Genomic DNA, 25001 nt, shown 5'->3' on the forward strand with positions numbered 1-25001 from the left:
AGGATTAATGTAGTCTGTGAATCTGGGATTCAGAAGCGGGTTGAGCCTGGGTCTTGCACAGAGGAGGGGGCAGCTCAGCTTCCCTCCTGCACATTGTCAGTTTGGGGAGGTGCTTGTGGCATCAAGATCCAACCCAATGACCCTGGAGATCCTTTCCCTTCCTAGAGAATTGGACACTGGGAGCAGAGGTGTCCATGTTCCCTCTGCGTTGGCCCAGGTTGTCACCGTATCTTTCCCCTCCTTTAACCTTCCGTCATCACAGGTTTTCAACAAAGAGCTGGAAACAGAGTTTGATAGCTTTGAGGACTGGCTGCACACCTTCAACCTGCTCCGTGGGAAGATCGGGGACAATGATGACAATGCAACAGAAGAGGAGCGGATCGTGGGGAGGTTCAAAGTGAGTTTGGTTGCTGGGTGCCCATGAACACCTTGCTAGCCTGATTCCTCTGCAGGCCTCCTTTCCTTTGTCCGATTTCTCTTCTCATGGTTGCAACCCCTGAAGAGATGTTTGTGAGGTGGAGGAATTTTCCAGATGTGGCCTGTCTGCTTCAAAACATGGCTAGAAACAAGGATATTGTCTGGGTCCTCAGGAAGGGTGGGTTGGAATGGGTCTGCTTACCCTGAGCCCTCAGGCAGCAGGACTCTCATTGGGCTGTGTGTTGCCTCGCACCAGGGCTCCATATGTGTCTACAAAATGCCTCTCCCAGATGACATCACCAAGGAGGCAGGATATGACCCCAACTTCGGCATGTTCCAGGGGATCCCCAGCAATGACCCCATCAACGTGCTGGTCCGAGTCTATGTTGTGCGGGTGAGTACAACAGTGCGGTGTGGCAAGGCATGATCCTGCACTCCCTTCCAGGAGATGGTCCCAAAGCTCAGGGATGTTGGTTTTAGCTCTCAGTGCATAAGGGCGCAGGATGCAGCATGAGGACTGAAGCAGCTCTTTGACTGGGACTTGTATGGTGTCTCCACAGCTGTGTGCCCTAAGCACTGGGAGCAAGACAGATCCAAGCTCATGCCAGATCCAGAGACCCCTCTTCTGGTGTAAATGATGCACCAGAGTGTCTGTCCTAGTGCTTAACTCAAGTGAATAATCTGGATCAGCTCAGACCGTGAGATGCTGGTTCCTTCCACAGCCACGACACCTCAGTGATGCTTTGCTGCAGAGCAGAGTGGAAGCTGGCAGGGTCTAGTGGATCTGGTGGAAGGGCATGGCACCTCCTTGAACATGTGCTTCATGATTATTGGTCTGATTCAGCTAACACATGTTTCTTTATATATGGAGTGTGCTCTGGAAAAAGTCTTTTCCTGACCCCTAAACTAGTCATCCTTGTCATCCCAAGCATGTGAGTCAGATACTGTAGCCAGGCACTTGAGAAGGATCTCAGTCTTGCTGGAAGCACTTGGACTGCTCTTTGTCACCACCTTGTTCCAGTGCTTTACAAATTGAACATATTTTTGGCTACATTTCCCACTAGCCTGATTCTCCATCTATTGCTGCATCCCATTGTCCACTGTGATGAGTCTCCAGTCCATCACCAACAGACCGAGGCTGCAATAGTAGACACCAATCTGGTCAGCACCAACAACCAGGATGAATGTGTCCTAGCATGGGCATCTGCTATTGTGTGCCATGACAGAGGTCAGGACTGGAGAGTTTGGGGATGCTTACCTCCTTTATGGGGAGAAGCCAGAAAACCTTGGCCCTAATATGGAGAGAACAAGAGGGAAAGAGGAGTCTTCTTGATATCTTGATAAGGTTGTTGCTCTGGGTGTTTCTTAAGAGGAGCCTGTTTCTTTCCACTGGTGAAAGAGATGCCGAAAGAGACAGGCGTTATGCCTTCCTGAGGAGACACAGCCAGCCCCAGCCCCTGCCCAAACCTGTCAGGATTTATCCTGAGTTTAAACCCAGACACTCTGTGTAGAATCATAGAATAGTTAGGGTTGGAAAGGACCTTAAGATCATCTAGTTCAAATCCCCTGCCATGGGCAGGGACACCTCCACTAGACCACGTCACCCAAGGCTCTGTCTAGCCTGGCCTTGAACACTGCCAGGGATGGAGCGTTTACCACTTCTTTGGGCAACCTGTTCCAGTGCCTCGCCACCCTCACAGTAAAGAACTTCTTCCTTATATCTAACCTGATATATCTAACCTATTTAGGGGGCCCAAAGTGCTTTGCTGCATGCCTATGGCCAGGCAAGGCCAGATGATCTCAGGGATGGAGAATGGAGCCATCCCTCAATTCTTCACTACAGCAGACGGCACTGATATATCTCATCTGTTCTCTACAGGCCACGGACCTCCACCCAGCTGACATTAATGGGAAAGCTGACCCCTACATTGCCATCAAGCTGGGGAAGACGGACATCAAAGACAAGGAGAACTACATCTCCAAGCAGTTGAACCCTGTCTTTGGAAAGTGAGTTCCCCAGACCTGTTTCCTGCCTGCACCTGGAAGTGGTGAGCTGAGCCTGAGCCAACCATGCTAGTCCTTGGACCTGCACCCTAGCTGTCACACAGCTGCTGCTTGAGCTCAATAGATGGGACTTATCACACAGGACTTCCTTTGCAGGCAGAATAGGCATTCTCATTTCAGCCATCTGTCCTTCTTTGCCAGCAGCATATAGTAAAGGGTGTTTAAGAGATGTCCATATCTGATCAACATGCAAGAAATCTGGAGAGGGACTTTTTGCAAGGGCCTGTAATGATAGAACAAGGGGGAATGGATTTAAACTGACAGAGGGGAGATTGAGATGAGATATGAGGAAGAAGTTCTTCCCTGTGAGGGTGGTGAGGCCCTGGCACAGGGTGCCCAGAGAAGCTGTTTCTGCCCCATCCCTGGCAGTGTTCAAGGCTGGGCTGGATGGGGCTTAGAGCAACCTGATCAAATGGAAGGTGTCCCTGCCCGTGGCAGGGGGTTGGAACTGGATGAGCTTTAAGGTCCCTTCCAACCCAAACCATTCTATGATTCTGTGATTATGGTTAAGCCTACTTTAGGAGTCATGAGAGTATGGCCTGGCTCTCCAGTGATGCACAAATTCAGTTTCAGGGCTATTGACACATTCAGGTCAAGCAATCAACCTGTGCTACCTCCTGCTTAGAGCTGCTGGATGTGAAACAGACTATGCAGAGATTTAAACCCCCTACCTTGAATGTCCTGCAGTAGTAGATGAAAACTAAACACTGTCCACAGACTGGAGCAGACCCACCTCACCCGTATGTCTGTCTTGAGCAGCAGCCAAACCCTTCAAGAGCTTTTCTCTTTCCCCTTGCCTAGATCCTTTGACATCGAGGCCACCTTCCCCATGGAGTCCATGCTGACAGTGGCCGTGTACGACTGGGACCTGGTGGGGACTGACGACCTCATTGGAGAGACCAAGATTGATCTGGAGAACCGCTACTACAGCAAGCACCGAGCTACTTGTGGAGTCTCACAGACTTACTCTATGTATGAGCAAGGCCTTCTCTGGCCAGCCTTCTGCCTGCACCCATGCCTGTCTCATCTTCCATGCCAAGCCTAGACCTATTGCAGAATCTCCCTCCTTTATTGCCTGCTAATAGAGGAGTCTGTGATGTATCCTCACGCTTAAGGCAGGTTTTGTGACCAGCACAGCAGGGCAGCAGTGGAGTGGGTAGCAAGGAGCCCAGGGCAGGGAGGAAGAAACTGAGGAGCACTGGTAGGACTGGGCAGAGATTGGACAGGTGAGGCCAGAGATGAAATAGCAGCAGAGCCAAAGGAGCAGTGCTGAGCATCAGGAGTCAAGTGGGGTGTGCAGAGTAAAGGGGCTGGGGTGGAAGGGTGTTAGCAAAGCACAGCACTAGAGGGACCTAGTCTGCTCTGAAGTTTCACATTTGCTGCCTCAGATCCTTTCCCCTGTGAATCCTGGGTCCTTCATGGCAGCTGGCAGAGGGGAAGAAAATGCCTTTTTTCCTCCAAATTTCACTGCTGCTTCACTGACCTTGCCCTCCTATTCACAGACATGGTTACAACATCTGGCGTGACCCCATGAAGCCCTCCCAGATCCTGTCCAAGCTGTGCAAAGATGGCAAGGTGGATGGGCCGCACTATGGGCCAGGAGGAAGAGTAAAAGTTGCCAATAGGGTCTTCACCGGCCCCACGGAGATTGAGGATGAAAATGGTATCTGCCACATGGGATGAAGGTTGTGGAGGGGAGCAGGAGTCTGGGGCATTCCCTCATCACCCAGGATTGGAGACAGAAGTAGTGGTCCCATCACCCCAAAGCAGCACTGCAGACACTCTCCATCCACCACCTTAAATCGACCTTCCAGTATGAGACCAGTTAGACAGAGTCTTATAGACCACCCAGGCCAGTGGGTTGCTCTCAGAATCACTCATGAGTGTCCATGGCAGAGCATCACCAAAGCTGCCTTTGAAAATATCCTCCTGGCAGTGTATGCCCAAAGAGCAATGACAACAGCCCACTCTGTCCTTTCCAGGGTTTAGGAAGCTGTTCTCCATGTAACTACATCCCCAAACAATGGTTGTGTCCTAACACACTCAGATGTGCCCAAGAAAGATGAAGGCAGGCCAGGAGGGGTGCAGAAGAGGAAGAGAACATGGTCAATGGATGTGGAGCATGTTCAGCCTGGGGGAAGGTAGACTGGCAGGTGATCTGGACCTTCTGTAGAGGACTAAGGTTAGAGAGAGGAGAAGGAGAGGAGTTAGGAAGTGTTTGCTGTAGGACAAGCTGTATGGAAGGAAGTGGAGATGAGTAGCTAGTAGGCAGTGCTGTGCCCTTGGAATAGGTAGGGGTAGAGGAGCAGGGTCGTCTCTGTCCCTGGTGTCTCTGCCCAGCTCAGCTCTCCCTTTGCCCACACAGGTCAGAAGAAGCAGACGGATGAGCACCTGGCCCTGGCTGTGCTGCGCCACTGGGAGGACATCCCATGGGCAGGCTGCAAGCTGGTCCCCGAGCACGTGGAGACACGTCCGCTGCTGAACCCCGACAAGCCGGGCATCGAGCAGGTCCTCAAAGACACAGAGCAGAGGTGGAGGCAGCCCATGCTGCAGACCCCCTCCGAGCAGGGAGCAGAGATGGTCAGCTGGGTAGACCAACCACAACCCACCTTGTTGTGGGCAGCAGAGGCAGGGGAGGCATCCTGCAAAGAGTGGCATTTGGGCATCAACAGCCCTAAACCTGTTGACACTAGCAGAGTAAATCAGCGCCTCTCCTGCTCCAGCCTGCACCCATTTCATACCCCCAAGTCCTTTCATCCTATGCACCTCAGCACCACACCATGCCTTGAGACACTTCTGCAGGCAGCGGGAAAGGACTCATGGCATGGGGGAATGCTGCCCTGCTCAACATCTGGCAGGGTTTGGTGCTGCAGCACATCTGGCATGGCCAGACTGATGTTGAAGGGCAAGGGAGGCGGGGACTGCTGGTTGAGGTGGGGACAAGGGGAGCTGACTGCACCTCTCCAACCTTGCAGGGCCGCCTGGAGATGTGGGTGGACATGTTCCCCATGGACATGCCAGCACCTGGCCCTGCCATTGATATTTCTCCCAGGAAACCAAAGAAGTAAGGAACCTCCCAGGCAACCAACCCCAGGGAAAACTTGAGGCTGGGGATGGACCCTGGCTTCTCCCCTCTCCTGCTGCTGCTCCATGTCCCAGCCCAGCCCTCTGCCTGCATCCCTTGACCACGCTGGGGTTTCCAGAGATCCCAAAGCGTAGAGAGATGGCACCTCCATGAGCTGGAGCTGAGATGTTCCTAGCCTGAGATTGCTGGGGTTGTTCAGCCTGAAGAAGAGAAGGCTCTGGGAAGACCTTAGAGCAGCCTTTCAGTTCTTAAAAGAGACCTATAAGACAGATGGGGAGAGACTTTTTAGCAGGGTCTGTTGTGACAAGACGGGGAATGATGGTTTTCAAATAAAAGAGGGGAAATTCAGGCTGGACATGAGGAAAAATTTTTTTACAATGAGGGTGGTAAAATACTGGCACAGGTTGCCCAGAGAGGCGGTGGATGCACCATCTCCAGAGACATTCAAGGCCAGGCTGGATGTGGTTCTGGGCAACTTGATATAGATGTCACTGCTAATTGCACAGGGGTTGGACTTGATGACCTTTAAAGGTCCTTCCAACTCAAACCGTATGATTCTATGAGCTGGTGAGAGGGTTGCAGGTAGACAGCCTGTTTCAAGCAGGGTTATGCCTGGTTATTATCCTAGAGGTTTAATCCATCTCCTCTGTCTTTGCTGGGAACACCCTGGCAGTGTCACCCCATTCCCTCCTGCCCCTTCCCCTGTGCCTCACCTCCTTGTCTCACTTCCTCCTGCCAGATATGAGCTCAGAGTGATAGTTTGGAACACAGACGAGGTCATCCTGGAGGACGATGACTACTTCACTGGCGAGAAATCCAGTGACATTTTTGTCAGGGGGTAGGTACAGCATGGCATACCAGTGTCACTTCCTCTGCTTCTCCCTGGGGTGGGTGCTAGTGATTGGTGGGGTCCCCATGAGGGTTTTGGAACGGGAAGGGAGGTACAACATGGGCTATGGTTCAGGGTCAGATAGTGGCAATGCTGCTGTTGTCGTCTTTGCTGTGTTCTTGCCTCTCCATCTCTCTCTCTTTGCTGCACGACCCCCTGTGTGTGCCTGGCCTGGCTGCCCAGCTCTGAGCTGCAGGTTATTATCTGGAACATTGATGAGGTGTTTTTGGAATATGATGCTTTCGTGGTGGGAGAGAAAATGTCTTGACATATATGTCAGGGGGTAATGGCCAAGGCCTCACTGCTTGGTCCTGTCTGCTTCTATTCCCCTTTTTGAGCTTGCCTTGATGCCCCCACTTGGCATTTCAGCCCTGCAACCTCCAATTCCAGCATCTGGAGCCAGGCTGTGGTTAGTTCCCATCTCTGCTTCATTCTCACTCCGCAGTAGGGAAAAGCCCCTTCCAAAACTTACCTGTATACAGATGAGGGGACCCATATTCCCATAGCCAAATTCTTTGCAGGACCTCATATCAATGCAACAGCATTTCAGGCTGGTGGGTGACTATGGGGTGATTTCTCACCAGTCTGTTAAACACCCCATAAGTCACCCACCAGCCCAAAATGATCCTCCTGCCCCCATGCCCATTCTGCCCCTTGGAGATGTTGGAGCAGCACCAGCCCATTGCTCACACCTTTTAGGTCCTTAAAGTTTGTCCTGGAGGCATCCTGGCTGCACAGACAGGATGGTGCTGTGCTGTCTCCTCCCTCCTGTAACATCTGCTACCCCTCTCACCCCTCTGCGCCCTGCAGATGGCTGAAGGGTCAACAGGAGGACAAGCAAGACACGGATGTCCATTACCACTCACTCACTGGTGAAGGCAACTTCAACTGGCGCTATATCTTCCCCTTTGACTACCTGATGGCAGAGGAGAAGATTGTCATCTCCAAGAAGGAGTCCATGTTCTCCTGGGATGAGACCGAGTACAAGATCCCAGCTCGCCTCACTCTGCAGGTCTGGGACGCTGACCACTTCTCGGCCGATGACTTCCTTGGTAAGTGGAGGGTCCGCTGAGCTGGGGCAATGGGCAGCCAGCAAGGAGCCCGTGGCTGGATAAGAAAGGAGCAGTGTGGGATGGGACAAAGCCTATGGAGGAACAGAACCTGGGAGGGCATCTCTGTTCCTCAAGTCCACAACATCTTCAGCATCCTACAAACCCCTTTACATGCTGCTGGTAAGAGCATGCAGGATGAGAGACCTTGTCACTGCTACTCCAATAGCAAAGATGTCAGCTGCTTAGTTGTCAGAGCTAGTTCAAAGGTGCTCTCTGGGGCAGGCAATCATAGAATCATAGAATGGATTGGCTGGAAGAGACCTTAAAGCTCATCTAGTTCCAACCCCCCTGCCATGGGCAGGGACACCTTCCACTAGAATAGGTTGCTCCAAGCCCCATCCAGCCTGGCCTTGAACACTGCCAGGGATGGGGCAGCCACAGCCTCTCTGGGCAACCTGTGCCAGGGCCTCACCACCCTCACAGGGAACAACTTCTGCCTCAGATCTCATCTCAATCTCCCCTCTGTCAGTTTAAAGCCATTCCCCTTTGTCCTGTCCCTACAGGCCCTTGTCAAAAGCCCCTCTCCAGCTTTCTTGTCAGCCCCTTTAGGCACTGGAAGCTGCTCTAAGGTCTCCCCAGAGCCTCCTCTTTTCCAGAGAAGATGCTGTCCAGCCCACCTCCAGCCAAGGACTCAGCATTTTGTGGGTGCCAACATCTGTGTTCCCCTTTCTCCTGCCAGGCGCCATCGAGCTGGACCTGAACCGCTTCCCCCGGGGAGCCAAGACATCGAAACAGTGCAGCCTGGAGATGGTGACCAACGAGGCGGAGCTGCCCATGATCTCCATCTTCAAGCAGAAGCGGGTGAAGGGCTGGTGGCCGTTTGTGGCCAGAGATGAGAATGATGAGCTGGAGGTCACTGTAAGCATGGGGGAAATGGAGCGATTTTGCATCCTGGGGCTGGTCTCTCAGGTCCCCTCTGTCACCATGTTCCTGGGGACTGAGGTGGGAAGCGTTTCCTAGGTCTCAGCACAGCTTTCTACTCCCCACAGGGGAAAGTCGAGGCTGAGCTGCACCTTCTCACAGCAGAGGAGGCAGAGAAATCCCCCGCTGGGCTGGCTCGCAACGAGCCTGATCCACTGGAGAAACCCAAGTAAGTGGGAAACCCCCCTCCCCAGCAGGATCGGGATGCTGTGGGGTGGAAGCCAGGCCTGGGAAGGTGAGAAAGGTTTGCGCTGGAGGATGTAGGAATGAGGGTCATGGACAGAGCCATCTCTGCCAGTGCCTACCATTCACTGACTTGCTGCTTTTCCTTAGTCTTTTCCTCCTCTGCCTCTCTTGTTGGCTCCATCCCCTTTCCTTGGCCTCCCACCACCTCTTCCTCCCCTCCAGTCCTCACCACCAGATTCCAGCTTCAACTGGAATCCATCATGCTCACTCACAAACCTGCATTACTCCATCTGGCACATGTTGTACTGACTCCTCTTGTCCACCCTTCTCATCCTCCTGCTTGGGCTCTTTTACCATCTGCAGGCACACTCTAGGCTTGCCCACCATGTCCACTGTTGCACTGCTGGCCATGCATCTCTTCTCCATGGTAATGGCATTAATGATGGGTTATTTGTTTCCCCTGCAGCCGCCCAGACACGTCCTTCATCTGGTTCCTGAATCCACTCAAGTCCATCAAATACCTCATCTGCACACGCTACAAGTGGCTCATCATCAAAATCGTGCTGGCCCTGTTGCTCCTCGTCATGGTCGCCCTCTTCCTCTACAGCATGCCAGGCTACATGGTCAAGAAGCTGCTGGGAGCATGAAGCATGGGAGCCTCCTCCATGTCCCCAGCCCTGTGGCACAACCCTCCCCAACTGCATGTCCTTCTCCTCCCCACAGCCTCTCAGCAGCTTCGGGGGACATCTCCTCCCTGCTGCTGCTGGGCCTCCTCCTTTGCATTCCTCTTCTGTGGATCCCAGTCACAGCTTTAGTCCCAGAGGAATGTGGCTGGAGGATGGCATCAATCCCAAGGCTGTGCATCCAACACTGGGGCTGGCAGAGGTGCCCAGCAGTTACTGCGGGGCTCTCAGGCTGCTAGTCTTGGAGCCCTTTGCCCACTGGGGCCATGGCTGGTGCCCTCCTGGGGAAAGGGGAGGGAGAGTGAGCTGGAGCTATGGGATTGCTCCCAAAAGGCTCATTGGAGGAGTATTCAGAGACAAGGATGAAGCAGGGATCTGGGACAGCGTGGGGACAGCACAGAGCATTCCCACTGCCTGTCCCCACTGCCACCACAGTCCCTGCTCCACTCATAGCTCTGGAATTCACTTCCCCCAGGTGCAGGGGTCCATCCCACCACGGGCAACACCAGGCATCGTGCCCCAGCAGCCACCAAGGCCCTGCAGAGGGTCCTGGGGCTGTGCAAGGGGCAGGCGCTGCCCTTCCCTCTCCAAGGCATCCATCTTCCTACGGTTACCAACTCGGAGGTGGTGGTGGCTGGACATCCCCAGGGGCTCACAGGGAGCCAGGTTCCCTGGCACAGTGTGAGCTCCCTGTGGGCCTCTTGACTATCAGTTCATTCTGTTTGGATTGGTATGTATTGAGGCTGGAGTCTTTCTTGCCATGTACGTTAGGGAAGGGCTCCTTTCTCATCTCACCACGACATTCAGCTGTTGAAAAGCCACCTTTCTCAGCTTCAAGTGTGCAAGACCCTCAGTGAATAACTGAGGAGATCTTGGGAATGTTTTTAGGGTACTACTGTTTTAATCAGTCAATAAAAACCAGCTTTCACTTCCACGTTCTCTGCCAAGGTCCCCCGTTAGTGGGGAAAGGGCTCATCGCTGGCTGCTTTTCCTCCTTCCCCCTGCCTGCCCCACTGCTTCCCAGTCACAGCCTCTTTTCCCGCTGCCTCTGCCAAGGTCCCATGCCTTGGGCAGCAGCCTGGTCCCTCAGCTGCATGGAGCAGACCAGGCATGGCCTTGCCTTCCCCCTGGGCAGGACAGCAGCAGGGAGGAAGCCACATCCATCCCCAGGGTCCCCGATGAAGGGTCCCTGTCATTGCTGTCCATCATCTGCTGTTTGCACTGGGGGAGGCTGCCCAGCAAGTCTCCTCTTGCCCATCCCAGGGGGGAGAAAGGAGGTGAGGAGGGACACCAGAGCTCCATTTGTCCCCCAGCAGGACCCCCGGGGTAGGGAGGCTCTGCAGAGCCCCAGGCTGGGGGCAGAGGGGGCCCTGAGCTGCAAATGGGGGCTCTGAGCAAAGGGGCTACGCTTGAGCTGTGGCACAGGCATCTCCTGGGCTTCCCTGGCATTAACCCGCAAGCCCTGCAGGATTCCTCCTTCTTTGGCCTCTTCTACAGATCAAGGATCTGTGCCTCCTCCTGGGTCCGTGCACAATCCCACCACTCCATGTGCTTTCCCTCTCAGCAGTTCTCTCTGTGTCCAAACTAGAAGTCAGCGAGAGGCCATCACATCCCTCACCACCATCCCAGCGCTCCCAGGCCACACTATATCATCCTACAGAAACACCTCCTGAACTCCACAGCTTTGATGGCTGCACAAGACAGCCCCGTCCCGTCCGCATGCCCCCTGTGCTGTGCTCACCCTGCCTGCAACAGTCCCACCTGCTCTGTCTGAGCTCCTCACACCTCCATCACCATAGCATGGAATCACAGAATCATTGAATCACAGAATGGTTTGGGATGGAAGGGACCTTAAAGCTCCTGCCATGCGCAGGGACACCTTCCACTAGAGCAGGTTGCTCCAAGCCCCATCCAACCTGGCCTTGAACACTGCCAGGGATGGGGCAGCCACAGCTTCTCTGGGCACCCTGTGCCAGGGCCTCACCACCCTCACAGGGAAGAACTTCTGCCTAAGATCTCATCTCAATCTCCCCTCTGGCAGGTTAAAGCCATTCCCCCTTGTCCTGTCCCTACAGGCCCTTGTCAAAAGCCCCTCTCCAGCTTTCTTGTCAGCCCCTTTAGGCGCTGGAAGCTGCTCTAAGGTCTCTGTGGAGCCTTTTCTTCTCCAGGCTGAACCAGCCCAGCTCTCTCAGCCTGTCTCCATAGCAGAGGTGCTCCAGCCCTCGGAGCATCTTTGTGGCCTCCTCTGGACTCACTCCAACAGCTCCACGTCCTTCTTATGTTGGGGACCCAGAGATTTTGGGTGTTCTGCAAGGGGAAGGCCCCTTGCCAGAAGACCCTGGGGAGGCTCAAGGACCATCCCCCATTTGGAAGGGTGAAGCACATCTGTGGGGGGTGAGCACAGGGATGTGTGAGGTGACACATCCCTGCAGTGTCAGGGCACTGGGCACTGGCACGGAAGGGTGAAGGAGGCCATGGCTGGACAAATAGATGGTGCCAACGGCAGACAGCTCTTCCCCCTCTTCCCCTAAGTAAGTGAATTAGTGACCTCTTCCATTAACCTAGGCTGTACAAGGGGGATCAAGTCCTTGTTTGTTTGTTTTCTTTCCTAATAAGCTCATAAAATGAAGCTTGACAGAGTACATTGTCCTGTAAATCTCCAAGGTCCAAACGGACCATGACAGCAGCCAGCGGTGTGCTGCCAAAACACTGTTGTTACTAACAATCCCTTAAGTATATTACACCTACCACAACAATCCGCTTAGAGGAAGCTGTGAGATGGTGATGATAAAGGATGAGGCATCCCTTAAACACACCTAGGCTTTAGCCCAGGGGGCACGGGAAGAGGCTGCAGGGCCCTTGTGTTCTGCTCAAGGCTTTGCCACCAGCCTGTAGCCTCCTCCACTACTCCCAGGACAGCTTCAGCCCCAGGTTCCTATCTCTGCTGTCACCCCATATCCTGGGGTAGGTCTGCAGTGGGGCAGAGCCCATGCCCACTGTGATGTCCCACTGTGCCCCATGGAGCTGCAGGGTGCAGAGCAACCCCTTCATTTGGGGAGCAAAACAGCTCCTGGGGATGTTTCACAGCCACAGTTTCATTTGGGAGAGAGTGGTTCCTGCCCCAGCAGCACCGTCATCACACACCTTCATATAGGGCAATTCTTGCTGGTTTTGGTGGAAATGCCAGTGGGTGGACATTGCCATGCTGGGGACAGAGCATCCAAGAGCCCCACCACAGCCCCTGTGCACCAGTGGAGGAGGGCAGAGCTTTCCCAACTGCAAACACATCCCAGGCAAGATGGCACTGGCCTGAAGGGCACCAGGCACACGGTGTGAACCACAGGAGGGTGGCAGTGGGGCTGGAAACTCCCGCAGTCGCCAGCTGTGTTCTCCCTTCTGCCCAGCAAAGGGCATGGAGGGGGAATTCAGGGCATGGGGTATGTATCCTGCACCCCTCAGCCAGTCTGCTGAGTTCCCCAGGAGCTTCTGGAGTAGAAGTGTTGCCTTGTGCCCTGGGACATCTACCTGGAGTGCTGCCAGCCCTGACCAAAGTTGCCACCAGTCCGTTCCTCTCTGTTTAGCCCTGAGCACGCCTGGGGCTGCACACACAGAGCAGCCACCCAGACCTCCAGGTCTGCCTGAATTTTGATGCAATTTAGTGGCCACAAAGGTGACGTTCCCCCACGCAGCTCCAAGGTGTGTGTTTGGAAGGGACAAGGCAGTCCCCATCTCCTCCCGTATCACAGCATTCCACATCACTTGGCCACCAGAGCAAGGACCATGCCCCTGGCCACCTCCACGTCCCACCACAGTCCTGACCTGAAGCCAGGGGACCCAGGAGGGCCACGGCTCCACTCACCCCCCTGAGAAAGTCAGTCTGGGGCGTGAGAGGATGTTCTTAATTCCTGACCTCAGCCTCCCTGGCTAAATCGGGTGTCTGTGGTCTCCTGCCCGGGGCCAGCAGCCACCAACAGCAGCTTATTCCCCTGTGTGCAGCCCTGGCCACACTCGAGCAGGGATAAGGCGGGATCACCCCGATTAGCCCTAAAGCCAACAGCACTAAGAGCCCTCTGCGATGATGGGAAGCTTTGTTAGGGCAGTGCTTGTCAGGCCAGTCATGCTGCTGATGAAAAACACCCGTTTCAGTGACCCCCAGTCCCATGAAATGCAGCATTTCCACATTTCAAGCCCTGTGGTTTGGGGGCCATCCACAAGAGCAGCTGGTGGCCCTGTGGCCGTGGCCCCACGCAGCCCCAAGTCTGCCCAAACAGCCTGTGGAAACGCAGCACCAACTCTAAGGGTGATTTGGAGATAGGGGATGGAACTAGATGGGTTTTAGGGTCCCTTCCAACCCAAACCATCCTGTGATTCTTTGATTCGACTCCGAGGAGCCCCAACACCTGCCCTGGGGAGGTTGGAGACGCCACCTCTTTCCCCAGGGCACAAACCAGCACTCTGCAGGCAGGAACAGGGCAGAAGGTGCTGCTCCCTTGTCCCATCACTATCCATGTCCATGTCCTGCTGCTTATCTCCCTGCAGCAGCCATATGTAACCCACAACCTCCCTGACACTGCCTGCTGCTTGATTCACCAGACAGCAAGAAACTATCTCTCTGCACAGTGCCCTCGAGCCCGTACCCCGCTTCACCCTATCTTCTTCTTCACCATACGTGCCCCAGGCATGCTACCAGGGTACACAATGATTTATAGGGACACAGGGATCAGCACCAGCTGCAGAATTGGCAGAACAAAGGGAAGAAGCCTGAAGATGAAGGAAGAGCCTTTGGGAGGGCAGTGTTTGAGCTAAAGAGGATGCTGCATCCCCACACATGCCACCCTCTGTGTCCCTTGCCCTGTTCTCCAGCCAGCACCTCAATGAGCACTGTGAGCACAGCCTAGCTCAGCACCAGAATAAACCCCATTGTTCCAGGGACAGCCCAAAGGAGCTTTTCGGTCTCTGCCATGGTAAATTGGGGCTGCAGCTCCAGCCCCGGCACCACTGCCCAAACCTGCCCCTTTGTACTGGGCTGCTCATCAGAAATGGGGGGGAAAAAAAAAAGACAAACATCATTAAAAGGCTTTGGAAATTTTATTCTTTACAGAATTTGAATAGGTTGTTTTGTTTTGTTTAAACACAATAAATACTTCAGCAATAGCATTTAACAGACCAGAATTTAAACCCACTGCAGTACCTAAACTCCCAGAGACAGGGCTCCAGGACAGCAATCGGGGTCCCAGGGCCCACGGCAGCTTCATCCGATTCCTGTTTTGGGACAACCCCAGACAAGAGGGACCAAGCACACTTGGCTCCAGTGGGGAGTGCAGCAGAGTATCCAGGCTCCTGCCGACAGCAGCTCCTTGGGAAGGCTCAGCAGGGAAGGGACAGAACCAAACCACCACAAGCACCAAAGCGTCTTTCCCTGACTCATTTCACAGCACTGGGACCTTGAGAGCAGCTGCTGCAACAGGGGCTGCACGGGGGCTTGGTGACAGAAAACCGAGCCCAGGTGGTGCCTCCAAACTTGCTTCTGGAAGGACGAGGCAGCATCACTAACTGCTCCCACACCTTGCCCAGGAAAACTGAACAGCCACATGGACATGGGCCCTGGAAGATGCTCTGAAGGGTTCACAGAATGGTTCGGAGTGGACTCGCTCCAACAGCTCCACGTCCTTCTTATGTTGGGGCCCCAGAGCTGAGTTGCAGAGATGGTCCCTGTCCTGCATTTACAGGGCCTTGTTACAACTGACCTAAGTGAGATTAAAACAGCTCCCAAAGTGCAGCCTACAGGTACGAGTACACCTGGGAGGTAATGCTGGTCCAGCTCCATTTAAATAAGTGTTTCCAGAGCCTGAGAAGCTCATGCTTACAACATGGGGATCCCCCAGCTCTGGCAAAGCTGCCTCTAGCAGGTGGCTGATGTTTACAAGAGGAGAGGCTTCTGCCAAGCCCCTGCAGTGACCAGCCGCCAAAGAGAGGAGGTAACTGGAGCACAGTCACACTGGAGGAAGAGCCAAGCTAAAACCAACAGCACGTAGGTCCTTGTTTGTAGGCCTGGTCAGCCACAGCATCTGTATTTGTAAAACATCACCTTTAGATGGCCCAAAGCCCAGGAGGTCCCAAAACCTGCACCTCACCCTCCACCCCAGCTCTACTTGTGAGCTCCTGCACTGGGTTCCTGGATCAGTGCAGAGGCAGGAGCTGTGATAGGAAACACAAGACCAAGATGATAAAGGCTGCAAGTGAGATTCCTGCTCCGCCTCAGCTACGCAAGCCCTGTGTTGACACCTTGGCGCATCCCAGGCTCCCACAAAAACCTGCTTCAGAGCAAAGCATGGTGAGGATGAGGAGGAGCTGGCGGCACTGGCCACCTCCTCCCACAGCACAAGGACCTGTCCGGAGACTGACATCTCCAAGGACTGCAGCCCTCCCTGAACAGGCTTCTTCCTGGTCATACTGTGTCTTGAGATAAAGCATGCAGAAGAGATTTAGGAAAGCATAAGACAGTCCTGTTACCAACTCAGCAGGTCCATCAGCAATTAAGAAAATAGGACTCACACTGTCCCTGGAAGCAGATATCCCTGGAAGAAGAGACACCACCAATCAGCTCTCAAATACTGAGCAGGAGCAGAGGAGCAAGCGCACAACCCTACCCCATCCCAAGGAGCACATCTCACCGCAATGAGAGTCGAGCCAGCATGCTCCACTGTAACATGATTACCACCAGATGCTCTCAGCAAGGAATACGTTTATTCTTAAGACTTCAAACCATTCTGATTAATTGTTTGTTTCTCAGCACACCACACCCCACCACGGCAAGAAGGTTTGGTCATTGTTTCCATTCCCCTACCAGAATCTGGAGCAAAATCACTTCAATTTAACAGCCCAAACGGAAGCCTCCAGCTTCACAGTAGCACGAGCTGGGAAGGGTCGTACGTGCAGCGAGATCAGGTCTGAACCTTCCTTGCTCTGCCACAAGTCTGGTAGTGCTAGAGGCAAGCGAGCCTGCTTTCCAGCACTGATTGAATGAGACAGTTTTTCTAGTTTCAAGGTGCAACAAATTAAGGCACCAAAAATCCAGGACTCTCCAAAGATCAAGCCAGTGCAGATAGGAAGCAGTTCCAGTTTTTAACACGTTTCTCCTACAGCACAAGTATTTGCAGGACTTCAGAGAGAAAGCCCTCCTTCCATGTGTTTGTATTTTCACAAAGGGGTTTTCCAGGGTGTGTTTCATGTTGCAAAAGGGCAGCAGCTCACAGGTCGGTAAGACAACAGACAGACAGCGTGTCACAGGGAGAAAGTGACAGCCTAAGATTTAAGATCAGACATCCTCTCATAGCACCAGTGGTGGCCCAGTCCTCCGGGCTGATGGAAAGAGACGAGACAACACCAGCTCCAGGATGGGGACCCAGAGCTCAGCTGAAAGCCTGAGGGAACAGCCCAGTTCCTCCCTGGTCCTGCAAACACTTAACTAGGAAGCAAATCATCCAACCTCCACTTTTTGTCAATGTTGCTAGCAGAGTTTTGCTACTTGAATATGTCCCGTAGATAAGTGTTGTGCCCCATTTTAAGATTCCCTGCAATTATTGTGCAAGCACGACTTAAATTTATCTCCCTTCATAATCACATTTCATTAAACAGGAAGAGTCAAAAATTCAAGCGCAGCCCAATTCATTTGTACACTTAAGATTTTCTTTTTCCTGTACAACATCAGTAAAATATATAGGAGTAAGATGCTTTATTAAATAAACTCTGAAAACCATTTGCCCCCTCTCCCAGGTCAGCCACCCTTCCCAGACACGCTGCGGCCAGACAGACACATGAGCACACAGACGCTCCCACATCGCACCAGCTCGCTCCTCGCAGGGCACATCGCAACCAAGCAGCCTACGAGCACATGGGGAATGCGTGAGCTCATCTCAGGATTTCAAGTCTCATAGTCTGCACAACGATGATTCAAATTTACAAAAGAAAAAGCATTAAATAGTAGTTACAGGTTTCCTAAAGCAGGAGGAGTCGTCACCTGCAGAAGGAAAACGCCATGACAAAGCTGCTGGGAGCCACGTTGCACAATAATCAGTGTATAAGCGACTTTGTTCCCATGGTAGATTACATATGCACAATCTGTTGTGCTTGTTCGCTTCCGGATGCAGCCTTTCCAGAGCCTGGGTTTAAGCTACACTCTTCATTCAAGCACAGGTCTTCATTAAATAAAGTGAACAGAAAAGAAAATCAGCATTCAATCTTCACCACCCCACTCTAACTCAATCACCAAAAAAAAAACCAAAACAAAACAACCAAATTTAAAAAAAATAAATCAATGCAAACATGTCTTTTACAAATGGACAGTAAACATATTATCCCTGGATGAGACATGCAGCCGCTGGGGACAATGGTTTGGAAAATAAAGCAGTATTTGGAAAGGATCCCACCACACACACGCGCCTGTGAGCTCCCTGAAAGTGCACACACGACCAACACGACACTGCAGTTAAGGTGCTTCTCTAGGCGGTGGATTTTCGGCCGCTGGAGGGCTGGTGGGAAGGGCGATGTGCTGCAAGAGAGGCAGCCCAGGCAGCACGCAGCCACCCTGCACAGCCTGCCTGAAACACCAAGTTCTTACTGGGAGGCGGAGGGGGGAGTTGGGCTCTGTGTTACGCTGGTGTAAGCCACTTGCAGCTGCCAGTTGGAGCCCAGACTCCGTTCCCAGGCAGGGAACACACACGGACAGACAGAAACACGGTCGAGATGCAGTCCCAGGCTAGCCACAGCTCCAGCAGGGGAGGAAGTAGCCACCTTCCCACCTTTGCAGGAAATCGAGCCCTGATTTTCCAAGCCCTCCAACTAGAATGTCACTAGACGTTTTGTGTGTAGTTCTTTTTTCCCCCTCTTAAAACAAAAAACAAACAGGTGTTAAGTATTTGCCCAAACACGTGAATGCAGGAAGGCAGTACAGAATGTGGGAGAGCAGTCACCATCTGCTCCCTAAGTACCAGTGCAGGACAAGAGCTGCCAGGCAGGATTAGGGACAGACAGGAATGCCCCTGACCTTCAGGATGTTCCCTGACCTTGTAGAAATCAACTGTTATGTTGGTTTTGGTGACAGGTCAAGACTCTTGGCGCAGGTAAAGCCATTTGCACCCCCAACTGGCTTTACGTGAGCAAGAGCTGGAGTTTGAGGTTTCACTGGGAACATTCATCTGGTCTAATATACAGTAACAGTGACTTGAAATAAATGCCCTCCTCGGCCAGTTTCACCCAAAACCAAAAGCTCACATCCAAACAGCAGCGGGGGCTGCCCTGTACCAGTCCTGCCCTGGCTGCACCGGATACCGTGCATACTTTGCCCTGATGTCTGTCCAGAGGATAGGTTTAGATCTGTGGTGATGGTTGAAGTATTTACAGGTATTTGCAGCAGTTATTTACAGTACTTCTGCAGACCGCAAGCCAATTTTCTCTTCCTCCACTCCTAGTCAATCCGGCGTGGGCTTCTTTAGTGAGAAGGGCCGTATATTGAAGTGCCTGCTCAGCTGGCTCACCTGGGGACAAGGAAGACAACAGGACAGGATTAGCAAGGCTCGGGTGGATGAGGGGAAAGCAGCCAGAACACCAGACAGGTTCCCTGTATGGCCAACAAAGCCCCTGCCACCTTCCTACACCCACTTTCCCAGCCATTGCCCACCCTACACATTTCCACCGGTGTGGCAGATTGGGACCACAGCCTCTGTCTTGTGCTGTGAGGCCAGCCAGGCTGCCCTGCCCAAGAGTTGAGCCTGTCCCTGCCAGCCCAATGCTGGGGCCAGGTAGATTGAGATTAGTTATTAGGAAGAAGTTGTTCCCTGTGAGGGTGGTGAGGCCCTGGCACAGGGTGCCCGGAGAAGCTGTGGCTGCCCCATCCCTGGCAGTGTTCAAGGCCAGGTTGGACAGGGCTTGGAGCAACCTGCTCTAGTGGAAGGTGTCCCTGCCCATGGCAGGGGGTTGGAAATGGATGAGCTTTAAGGTCCCTTCCAACCCAAAACATTCTATATTCTATGACTAAGTGCTGTGCACCAGGAAATGAGCTTTCAGGCATGGTGCAGAGAACTGCGGACAGGAGGTTAAAGTGGACGGAGCGGCACCAGCACCTGGTGACTGCAAGGTAACAGTCACTGCAGAACCTAGAGTGAGCAGTGCTGAGCAGCACCAGGGGCTGAGCTGGGCAGAGGGTTTATTCCTAATCATTCCTCCCAAATGCAGAGCACTTTGGGATTATGTACCAGACACAGAGCCTTAAAAGGTTCTTCAGCTCTAAGTTTCTTTTAACCTGGAATAGGACACTGCATAGATGGGCCCTTGGAAAGCAGAAGGGGAGCAAGGAGAGCACAAACTCAGGAGAGCAGAGCACTGAGAAGCTCACTGCAGGGGATGGGCAAGCCTGGGCAGGAGGATTACACAATCCACTCAGTCCCCATCCCCAGCTATAATTCCAAGACCAAATTTATTTAAGCTTCTTAGCTACTCAAATCCTTCTCACATAGAAGCCTCATTACACTAATTGGAAAGACAACCTGGTTATTACTTCTTTGCTGTAATTACAGTTCAAAATTGACTCCAGAGGCTCCACATGAGAGCTAGGGCTCCCAGGGGACAGGGCTTCCCAAGGAGGTGTACACAGGTGGCAGTGGCCAGCTCCACAGGGGACATCGGTCCCTTGCCCTCATTCCTCAGCAGTTTCCCAAGGCATTTCTAATGGGAGTCAGTCTTCTCTGAGTCTGTTTTCCCTCTTAATCAAAACTCAGGGAGTCAGGCAGAGCTGGCACAGAGCAAGGGGAGCAAATCGGTGCCTTGATCTCAACATGACCCTTGCAGCAGGGGAGAAGGCACTGCAGCCACAGCACCTCCACCTTCCCTAGTGGGGACATCAACCCTCCATCTTGGCTCTCCCTGTGACTACAGCACAGGGCACACTGGTCACAGATCAAACTCATTAACCAAAGTAACACCAACAGCATTTAACTTTTTATACCAAGACTCCCAAATGAAGCCCTCCTGCCTGATGTGCAGACACAGCATCTGCTGCAGCCGCCCTTCCCACTGCCCATCGGTACGGGTGTCCCACACTGGCTTATATCCAAGCTAGTCACTAAGCTGCAACCCCAGCCAGGAGTTAAACACAGCAGCAGGGATGCAAGCATTTCTTTCAAACAGCCCCCTGTCACATTGAGTGAAGCTTGCTTCAAACCCAGCCACATCCTGCACGAGGCTCTCCCAAGGAAGTCAGCTCGAGTCTCATGTGGTCACACAGTGTGACACAGCCATTCCTGCTGACATTCCCGTTTTTAAGCAGAGCATTCTCTGCCCCAAACAGCAGCAGCACCCAAGCCATGCCTGCAGCCAGAGCACAGCAGCCAAGCCTGACGCCGCCATGCCGAGTTCACCTACCATGACCACTCCGTAGTGGATGTGCGCCAGGGTGAGGAAAGCAGTTAACATGTAGAGGAGAAGCGTTTCGCTGTTGGGCGCAAACCCGGACAGCACCACGAGCAGCACCGCTGCTATGGGCAGCAGCATCCAGTTCAGAGGCTGGCAGCGTGTGCTGCTCATCTGACAGACGATCAGTTGGCACTGCAGGAAGAGAAAGCTGTCAGAGCTTGTGCCCAGTATTGACTCTGCAAGCCCAGAGTTGTCTGTCCACAGGGCAGACAACAGTCACACATGTACATGTACCAATCGTCTGCACTTACAACTACCACCGTGCAGTTTCTGAGTTTCACAAAAATTATCTTTCTTTGCATTAGAATTCCTGGGGAGGGACACAGGGCAAAGCCTTATGGGGCAGGGAGGTAACAGGGAAACAGGCATTGAGGGCATCTTTCAAAGAAAAAGGAGTTCCCCTGAGCTGACCAAGCCTCGTCAACATTATCTGCACAATCAGCAGAAACTCGTGCCATGCAGCAGTGTGAGCTGCTGGACCCAGGGCACGAATGCACAGAGCTGCTGAGCCGCATGTCTCCAGTGATGAGCACAGGTGCCTTTGTTAAGGTCTCAAGCAAGCAGAGATGAAATATGTGGCTAAACTGGATTCTGACAAAACCTTTAGTCCCTCCCGTTTTAAGTTTAGCCCAAATAAGAAAGCAGCAATTCCTTTTGTATTAGCAACTTGTTATTCACAGCACAGAGGGTGCATGGGTATATAACACACTCCATTTAACTAATTCTCTAGTTTCTCAAGACTGAGCACTGCAGCACAAAATTCACAGACCTCAAACCCCGTCTACTTTCCTGGTTGTTCTTTCAATCATGGCAAAATAGAAAAGCTGTTACGTTAATCTTCACATCTTCTCCCTCTCCTCACATTTGAGCTGCCTCCCAAGCACCTTGGCAGGCTTCACACGGGATAAACTGGAGCATAAAGCAAAAGCTGCTTACAGAAATGTTAGCAAAGGCTGTTCCAACCATGAAGTAGAAGAGCCTGGGCTGGACCTCCAGGATGTCTGTCGGGGACATGAAGATCCACGTCGTGCAGAGCAGGAATAGCAACACTGGAGATACCAGTGGCAGCATGATTTCATACACAGAGTGGTGCTTCAACGTCTTGTTTTTATAGGCCCTGAAATGCAAGCAAAGAAACCAAAATCACAGTTGAGAAATACCTGGTCCCGCCTTCAGCAGGGGGCTGCAAAATCTCAGTGGCCATTCAGCTACTCAGAAGTGCTGGTGTCAATTAGAACCATGGTCAGGTGAGGAAGATGCACCTTCACCATTAACCCAAAACACTCCTGAATTATGGAAGCACCTGATTGTCTGGCTCTTTGAGTTGTGACCAGCAAGGTAAGACTACAAAAGCTGGGGACCCTCCTGCAAGACCCTGCTGAGCAGGCTGCCAGCCCACCCTGCAAACTGGGACCTTCTGGTGCATCAGAGCCACTTTGCTACTGAAGACACAGAACAGAAGACCTAAAACTACTAAGGAAAACAGGTTATAAGGCTTTGGCACTCTTGCAAAGGTGTTAGTGCAGGGAAAGAGACTTGAGGATGGAGGAACTTACTTGTAGAAGTTATACAGGCTCATTGGCAGCGTCACAGTGAGTGCACAAGCTGAAAGAGAAAGAGCTGTGTTACTGCCCTGTGACAGAGGGAAAACATCACAAGCACCCCATGAATGGGCAGGGGGTTGTGCTCTGGCTTAAGGTGCTTGCAACAAAAATAGCTCAGAGGTGGCCCAAGAACAGCTTGGCACATTTAAAAGTGGGTGCTCATAATTCTGGTCCAAGAGCTGTAATTACAAGTTAAGATCTGCTATAAATTAAAGACATTTCCATTTTTTAAAATTACATTAATGAGTCCAGTATTATGTTTTAAACAGTCACAAAGTTTAATTAAAATACTGTGTTTAATGAGGCAAGTTCAAACTCCACAAGTGGCATGGCTGTGGACAAAAGAGTTTTCAGTCTTCATAATAAAGACAATTCGCTATTTCTGCCACTGTGAGCAAGCATTTTCACTTCCCACTGTGCAAAAAAAGCTCTTGTCATTTAACTTGACAAACAATACAGAGTCTGAATAACTCTGAAAACTCTAGACCTCAATAGGAACATCATCCACAACACCTAAATCCATGATAGTCTATCACAGCTCCTTCTGTATTTATCTAGCAGTATTTTAACAGAGCTTTAAATATTCCTGCTTTTAATAACCCAACTCCTATCCAAGTGCACAAACCCAGCCAATGGAGGCATTGTGCTCCAGTTTACATATAGAGAAAGTGCATTTATTATTCATATGTTAAGTTATACAGTTGCCAAAGGAAAGCTCAGAGCATCCACCTGATTAAGAAAAGCGCAAGCATTAGATTTAACACAACAGTTCAAGACATTAACTTGAAATTGAGCAGATACAATTAACCCCTAAAGAAAGGGACATAGACTAAGAAAAATTAAACTGAGCAAGAACTCCTGAATAAGCCAAATTACATTAAGCAAGGACAGCTCTCCCTGGCTAAGCTTCTCTGCATTACCCTCCCCTCTGCAGAGGCTGGTTCTGACTGACCACTGGAGACAAAGGCTGGGCTTTTATTTAATTGTACATTTCTAAATTTAATTTTCAGATGGGCAGATGGAAGGCAGGATCCCCAGACAGCAGACTGCTTTTCCCCACCTCCACGGCTGGAACATCCCTCCAACAGCAGCCCCAGGCTCCCACCCAATGTTTGGGCTCTGGTTTCTGAGACTCAGCCCCAGCAGCAAAGCAAGTGCTCTGCAAAGAGCCCACGTGCTGGGGATCCCTGCCAGCAACCTGCAGTGGGTGCTGGGCTGCTTTTGGTTCCCCAAAACCCCATGGCTCTCGCTGCAAACAAGCCCTGCTTCCCCTGGGCAACACAAAGCCCGCAGCCCCAGTGCTCGGGCAACATGGCTATTCAGAGGAGACATGTTTTCACACGCTCACAGGTCCCAGGCATGAGGGAGGCTCCTCTTTAGCACCCAGGGGCCGGTGCTGGGCTCCAGCTACTTCCCAGCACTGTGGCACAAGCAGCAGCCACAGCCCCCAGCTGCTCGCAGCTGGCCACCACACCACTCCAAGCAAGGAATCGTTTTGTGTCTGTCCACATGTACCCCCAGCTCCAGGCAGGCAGCACCTGAGCTGATTCCCCAAGCAGCAACAGGCTCCTGTACCCTCAGGATTGGCACAAAATACATCCAAGACATGAGCACAGAGCTCTCCTCCCTTGCTGTTCCAGTCAACAGCAGACCCAGGCAGACTGGAGTGAACTTCTCCAAAGAAACTATGCATAAGACAATACTTTGAAATGCTGGGAAAAGGCAGGCTGCAAGAACACCCTCAATTAGTCACTTCAGTAACAGCCTACAGGAGTTTTCATTACAGCAAACAGAACAGCAGCATTATCATATAATTAAGACATTGGGTTTCATTAAAAAGGTGGAGTTTAAAAGACAGGCTTCAACATGGAGTTTCTTACCAATAATCATTGCAGTGAATAGGTCTCTATATAAGAAATTAAACAGGAAAGGTGCATACCAGGCCTCAACTCCCACAATGGCTGTCACTATGTAGACAATTGAAATGGTCTGAAAGAAAGCACAGGACAAGCAGGCGTCAGCAACCAGAGAGGCAAGACTGGAAATCAGCACAACACACATGCCAGGCAGCGTTAGGGAAAGGCAGCTCGAGAGGCACACTCTGTGCTACACCGTGTTCAGTTCTCCCCACCAGCAGGAAGGGGAAAAATGAATAAAAAAAATCCACAAACACCCCATATCATGAGACCAGGTCTAATAAGTGTAGTAGCTGAGCTGCTGAGAATATAACTAGAAGCTGCTCCTCACAGCAGGAGCAAAGATGCCCTTGTGCAGCTTGAACTCATGAGATGCTTGAAGCACAGGAGAGAAGTTTTATACTGCAAGTTGCAGTTACCCTGGGGCGTTTGTTGGGGAACTCTCTCATCCATCTGCAGAAGCAATTACAGGGAAAAAGCTAACAAGGGGTATTTCAGCTTTAACAGCAGCTCTGAAGCTGGGTGAAGCACACTGCAGGGGAGCTTAGCCCTCCACCCCCTGCCTTTCTGCAACAGGCAGAGATCTGAAAGCATCTGAGGAAGAAGTTGTTCCCTGTGAGGGTGTTGAGGCGCTGGCACAGGGTGCCCAGAGAAG

The 25001-nt window shown here is 52.1% G+C and overlaps 2 protein-coding genes across 10 annotated transcripts in view; one reads left to right on the top strand and one right to left on the bottom strand.

Annotated features, from left to right (window-relative positions):
* The window catches only part of OTOF (otoferlin), a 100829-nt gene extending 90538 nt beyond the window's left edge, over nt 1-10291 (top strand). For all 7 annotated transcript variants that reach the window (XM_030490489.1, XM_030490490.1, XM_030490492.1 and 4 more), the window contains 12 exons: nt 263-397; nt 674-811; nt 2297-2424; nt 3283-3453; nt 3984-4144; nt 4847-4989; nt 5457-5545; nt 6306-6404; nt 7266-7507; nt 8247-8425; nt 8557-8657; nt 9141-10291. In XM_030490489.1, coding sequence (XP_030346349.1) covers nt 263-397; nt 674-811; nt 2297-2424; nt 3283-3453; nt 3984-4144; nt 4847-4989; nt 5457-5545; nt 6306-6404; nt 7266-7507; nt 8247-8425; nt 8557-8657; nt 9141-9321 — 1767 coding nt within the window. In that variant the 3' untranslated portion in view covers nt 9322-10291. The remainder of the gene's footprint in view (nt 1-262; nt 398-673; nt 812-2296; nt 2425-3282; nt 3454-3983; nt 4145-4846; nt 4990-5456; nt 5546-6305; nt 6405-7265; nt 7508-8246; nt 8426-8556; nt 8658-9140) is intronic.
* A 4135-nt stretch (nt 10292-14426) lies between these two features.
* SELENOI (selenoprotein I) overlaps nt 14427-25001 on the bottom strand; it is a 33799-nt gene continuing 23224 nt past the window's right edge. For 2 of the 3 annotated variants that reach the window (XM_030490538.1, XM_030490540.1), the window contains exons 6-10: nt 24311-24419; nt 22383-22431; nt 21763-21943; nt 20776-20958; nt 14427-18893 (exon numbers count right to left, since the gene is read on the bottom strand). In XM_030490538.1, coding sequence (XP_030346398.1) covers nt 18777-18893; nt 20776-20958; nt 21763-21943; nt 22383-22431; nt 24311-24419 — 639 coding nt within the window. In that variant the 3' untranslated portion in view covers nt 14427-18776. The remainder of the gene's footprint in view (nt 18894-20775; nt 20959-21762; nt 21944-22382; nt 22432-24310; nt 24420-25001) is intronic. The other variant, XM_030490539.1, reaches the window with a different exon arrangement.

The sequence above is a fragment of the Strigops habroptila genome, chromosome 6 (genome assembly GCF_004027225.2).
Source record: "Strigops habroptila isolate Jane chromosome 6, bStrHab1.2.pri, whole genome shotgun sequence".
NCBI classification, from domain to species: Eukaryota; Metazoa; Chordata; class Aves; order Psittaciformes; family Psittacidae; genus Strigops; species Strigops habroptila.